The following is a 5,975-nucleotide window of genomic DNA, read 5'->3' on the forward strand; positions in this document are numbered from 1 at the left end:
AGGCCAGCCTGGTCTACAGAGTGAGTTCCAGGACAGCCAGGGCTACACAGAGAAACAACCCTGTCTCGGAAAACCAAACAAAACAGAAAGAAAAAGAGAGAGAGAGAGAGAGAGAGAGAGAGAGAGAGAGAGAGAGAGAGAAAGAGAGAAAGAGAGAAAGAGAGAAAGAGAGAAAGAGAGAAAGAGAGAAAGAAAGAAAGGCTTTGTTTTTCCCTTAGTGAAGTCATCTAGTTTGCTTTTTGATTTGAGATTCAAATCTCAAGTCAGTTTGCAAATTAAAACAATAGGAAGCTCCCAGGGAAGTGAGGGTGTTTCTGGAGAGGTGTTTATCCCACCAATCTCTAAGCTTACCTTAGCTTGTGAACCTGGGGCTGCTTTTGACTTTGGTCCTACATCATTAAGGAAGCTGGCCCACAACTCATCTTCCTTCTTCTTCCTTGCATTCTCTGACCCAAGGCCTCCTTCTTTCTCCTCTTCATCTTCTTCACTGCTACTACCTCCAGAGTCTTCCTTGCCATCTTCCTCTTCGTCTAACAAGAGGCCACTTTGTTTCCTTTTCCTACTCACCAACAGCCACCCAGAAAAAGGAAGACAAGACAGAATGCAAGTCACTCACTGCCTCTCCCCAATCCATGGATCACCTTACACATCTCAAAGTTTACATCTGGGATTACTAATAACACAGTAAGAGAGACGGAGACGGAGATATTTATTCATTTATTTATGTGTATGTCTGTGTTCCTGTGTGCATGTAAGTACATGAGCTTGCGGAAGTCAACTAAGGTCACTAGTACTTGCAAGCCACCATGGAGATGCTGAGAGCTGAACCCAGGTCCTCTGCTAGAGCAGTAACTATTCTTAACTACTAAGCCATCTCTGCAGCCCTGACTAAATTTGGTTTTAAGTATGTTTTTTCAGCAACAATGTTACAATTTAGAACTATACCATACAGTGAAAAGAATACCTACACATTTCTGTGTTTTCAAGTTCTTGGGATGTTACTCTTTGAGACTCAGGAACAATAAATCAATACCCTAGGCATTCTCAGAGTGTTAAATATTATATTTTAAACATATTTCAATCTTCACTCTATAATCTGGATAGCTGAAATTCTTATTTAAATAATAAAACACATTGAGTCTAGTAGTACTTACAAAGTTTAACTATATCCTGCAGGAATATTTAATGAAAATTTAAAATTCGGGTCTCCCCGTAGATAACAGCCCCTCAGAAACTCATACATGGACACTCCCCATTAAGGAGTTACTTTGCATTGCAAGTGTATACTTTGAGAGCAATCAAAGTACTTACATGACATACAGCATATATATACACTGTGTGTGTGAACTCTTTAGCAAGCAGTGTCTTTTCATTACCTGCTCCCATATTAAATAAAATGGGGTGGTTTGAGTTCACTTGAAACTTAAATTTTAGTATCCTGTGTCTAGACTGATATTTTTACTAAGAAACACCTGAGGTAGGCATGGTGGTACACACCTTTAATCCCAGTATTCAGGAAAGCAAAGGCTTGAATATCTCTGTGAGTTGGAGGCCAGCTTGGTCTACATAGTAAGTTCCAGGATAGCCAAACTACATACTAAGAAGAAAAACAAACAGACAAAACAAACAAACAAACAAACAAAACAGAACAAAACAAAAAACCCAACAGCTACCCAAGATTACCTCATTAATCTTTTCAGAAAAAGGGTTTTACAAACGTATGTGCTAAATATTTTTCACTTCTAAAAGCCACTCCATTTAAAACACAAAGTCTACTGACTCTCAAGTTCATTGTTACCATTTTCTCCCAAACACCCTAAACAATACAGCACTTACAATGTCTCTGGCAAAAGAAACGAAAATCCTAACACAGGGAAAGAGAACTGGGCCCGGGGCTTATAAAAAGTACATTTCTACTACTTCAACTTGTGGATATACTATATAGCACTTAATGTTCACTTTCTCTGTTTTCAAAACTGCAATCTGCTTTTGCTTCAATGCCCAAGACAGAAACAAGAGCAACACAAGAGTCTACAGGCATCCTATAGAAGATGCCTTCATCTGAGTTATAACCCATCATGATTTTCTAATGTTGTGGGTCTGTGATTCCGAACATGGCCTGTTTGGGAATAGGGGGTAATTTAAAAGTTCAACTGAAAAGAATATAATTTATATAGCCTTAGATCAAACAGTTCTACACCTTTAAATCTGACTTTATGTACCATGGGCTAGAGAGAAGACTCAGTGGCTAAGAGTACTGACTGAGTTCAGTTCCCACACCCACATGGTGGCTCACAACCACCTGTAATGGGAGCCGATGCCTTCTTCTGGTGTGTCTGAAGACAGCTACAGTGCACTCATATACAGAAAATAAATAAATCTTTAAAAAAAAAAAAAAAAAAAAAAACTTGTACCAGTATGTAATAACATGTTCTAACAGTGTCTTCTACAACCTTTTGCTGTAGCAAAGACTATACAATCTTTTTATTTTATTTTTTCCGACCCTTCTCTCTCCAGCCCTGCTCCGGCCATTTCTATTTCATATATGTGGGTACACTGTCACTCTCTTCAGACACAGCACAAGATGACATGGGATGCCCATTACAAGATGGTTGTGAGCCATCATGTGGTTGCTGGGAGTTGAACTCAGGATCTCTGGAAGAGCAGTCAGTGCTCTTAACCGCTGAGCCACCTCTCCAGCCCAAGACTATACCATCTAATTGTTCCTCAGTAAGTGGATGGTTAAGTCAAATCAGGTCTATTCATAAAGTCCCTGAAAGAACAGGGTGTGTTGAATGGACTGCCATGCTGCCTTTAAAACAATGGGCTAAGTGAGAATTGCCACAGTAAGGCCTCCCTGGAATCACACTCCTACTCAGAAGACAAGACAAGAGGCTTGCCGGTAGTGGTGGCGCACGCCGGTAGGATTTGCTGAAGGAGGCAGAGGCAGGAGGATCACGAGTTCGAGGCCAGCCTGGACAAGAGGCTTAGGAGTAGCCCAACCTGGGCAACATAGTGAGACCTGTCCAATAGTGAGCGTGAGCATGATTTATAGTATGCTGCCATTTATGTACCCACACTGAGTATGATACCATCTAAGGTAACAGCTTATCAGGGTAAGACCAGAGGTTATATCTTATAGCAACAAGACTGTTTTAACCACATGCACATTTTACTTAGTGATTTTAAAATTAAGGCCTAAAACTTTTTAAAACTGGTTGAAGGCCTTGATTTTAATTTTGGAGTATCAACAAATATTTCCCTCATACAGAAAGGGGTTAAAACCCTGGCAATAAAGCTAGGAGCAAATGGTTCATGCCTATAATCCCTACAATTCTGGAGGCTGAAGCTGGAGGCTAGCCTAGGCTACACAGACCAGCCTGTGCTATAGCTCTCACACACATAAAATGTTAAGGAAGAAAGGGAGGAAGGGAGGAAGGGAGGAGGGGAGGGAGAGAGGAAGAGAGGGGTGGGGATGACATAGGCCTTTAATCCTAGCACTCAGGAGGAAGAGACAGGTGGGTGGATGGATCTCTGTGAGTTCAAGGACAGCCAGGTCTGCAGAGCAAGTTCCAAGACAGCCAGAGAAAGAGAAACCAGAGCCACACAGAGAAACCCTGTCTCAAACAACAACAACAAAACAAACAAAAAAGACAGACAGACAGCTATCTATCATGAGAGCACTCTCTGGAGGGCAGCATCACCTGGCTGGAATGCCCTGAGCCTTCCTTCTTTTCCCTTTGGTTTTCTCAGCCTGCTCTTCACCATCCACTTCATCTTCCTTTACTAATTCATTGACATCATCTTCACTGTACTCTCCACCTGAAATCAAAGAACAGGGCAGTCAGACAATTGCAATGAAGATTTTTCACAAAATATTAAGAATGAAGTCTGAGCCAGTTATGTGCACCTGATGCTCAGAACTTTGGAGGTGGATGCAAGAGAACCAGGAGTTCAGACTTGTGCTTGGTTACCAAGAGAGGCTGAAGCCAGCTGGGCTCGATGAGTCCGTCTCAAACATACAAACAAAAAATTCTAAAACAACGGTAGTAATAAAACAAAACAAAGGCTGGCAAGATGGCTTAGCGGGTAAGAGCACTGACTGCTATTCCAAAGGTCCTGAGCAACCATATGGTGGCTCACAACCACACATAATGAGACCTGACACCCTCTTCTGGTGCATCTGAAGACAGCTACAGTGTACTTATTTATAGGAATAAATAAATCTTTGGGCCAGAGAGAGTGGGGCCAACCAGAGTGAGCAGAGGTCCTAAATTCATTTCTCAACAACCACATGAAGGTTGACAACCATCTGTACAGCTACAGTGTACTCATATACATAAAAATAAATAATAGGGCTGGTGAGATGGCTCAGTGGGTAAGAGCACCCGACTGCTCTTCCGAAGGTCTGGAGTTCACCAGCAACCACATGGTGGCTCACAACCATCCGTAATGAGATCTGACTCCCTCTTCTGGAGTGTCTGAAGACAGCTACAGTGTACTTACATATAATCAATAAATCTTAAAAATAAATAAATAAATAAATAAACCTTTAAAAAGGGCAAAAAAACCCTCCATCCCCTTTTTAAGATAAATATTTCTGGCCAGGTGTGGTAGTCCATGGCTTTTATCCTAGCACTCTGGACACAAAGGCAGGAGGCTCTCCATGAGTTCGAGGCCAGCCTGGTCTACAGAATGAGCTTCAGGACAGCTATGGCTACACAGAGAAACCCTGTCTTGAAAAACAAAACAAAACAAAAAAGATAAATATTTATTTATTAAATAATGCAGAAGCAATGTCACTGAAGTAACAGTGAACATCACTGAAATTCAAGTGGTAGTTTCAAAATATGATTTACAATATAAAGGGTTTCCTGGAGGGGAGGAAAAAAGTTAGCTTAATTCAGGCAAGTAAAAAAAGGTGGAGACAACATCCAGCTGTATCAGAAGTCAGGACACTAGTTAAAACTATGTCAAATTACTATGTCATATTAGTCCGGCAGTGGTGGTGCACACCTTTATTCCCAGCATTTGGGAGGCAGAGGCAGGTGGATTTCTGAGTTCGAGGCCAGCCTGATCTACAGAGTGAGTTCCAGGACAGCCAGGGCTATACAGAGAAACCCTGTCTTGGAAAAAAAAAAAAAACTAAAAAAAACTATGTCATATTAAGTTCAAGTCCAGTCTAGACTACTAAGTGGGTTCCTGGACAGCCAGCACTACACAGAGAAACCCTGTCTAAAAAAGACAAAACAAAACAGAAACTTAAAAATCAGGGCTGGGCCTAGTGGTGCACATGTTTAATCCCGGCACCGAGGAAGCAGAGTCAGGTGTTACCTCTGTGAGTTCGAGGCCAGCCTGGCTTACAGAGAGAGTTTCAGGACAGTTAGGGCTGTCTAGAGAGACCCTGTGTCAAACGAAACAAAACATCTCAAGGAAAACAAAATCATAGGATCACATATCATAGATTCCATAATTATGTAAAACAGAGGGTTGGAGAGACAGATGGCTGCTCAGAGGCTAAGAGCATAGACTGCTCTTTCGGAGGCCCAAGTTCAATTCCCAAGATCTGTCCAGGCTCACAACCACCTGTAAGTGCAGATGCAGAGGAATCCAACTCCTCTGGCCCATGTGGGTACCTACACTCCTGTGAATACACCTCAACTCTGACAGAGAAACACACACACATATACACACACAAACATTCTAAAAAAGAGGAGTAAAACTTCAGTTATATCAAGCTGTCAGATAACAAATCAGAAAAGTGATAATATGAATAGGAATTATATTCATTTTTCAAATTTATTGTTGACAAAAGTCAGCATTGCTGGCATTTGGGCACATCAAAAGCTCTAGAGGTAGTACCATACACATTACTTCTTAAAAAGACGTTTTAGGGCCGGGCGTGGTGGCGCACGCCTTTAATCCCAGCACTCGGGAGGCAGAGGCAGGCGGATTTCTGAGTTCGAGGCCAGCCT

General features: G+C 41.7%; 1 protein-coding gene across 1 annotated transcript in view; it reads right to left on the reverse strand.

The window, feature by feature from the left end:
• Positions 1-5,975, reverse strand: part of Cfdp1 (craniofacial development protein 1) — a 199,810-nt gene that overhangs the window by 186,809 nt on the left and 7,026 nt on the right. The window contains exons 2-3 of the mRNA XM_021170342.2: positions 3,705-3,822; positions 352-559 (exon numbers count right to left, since the gene is read on the reverse strand). Coding sequence (XP_021026001.1) covers positions 352-559; positions 3,705-3,822 — 326 coding nt within the window. The remainder of the gene's footprint in view (positions 1-351; positions 560-3,704; positions 3,823-5,975) is intronic.

The sequence above is a fragment of the Mus caroli genome, chromosome 8 (genome assembly GCF_900094665.2).
Source record: "Mus caroli chromosome 8, CAROLI_EIJ_v1.1, whole genome shotgun sequence".
In the NCBI taxonomy this organism is placed as follows: Eukaryota; Metazoa; Chordata; class Mammalia; order Rodentia; family Muridae; genus Mus; species Mus caroli.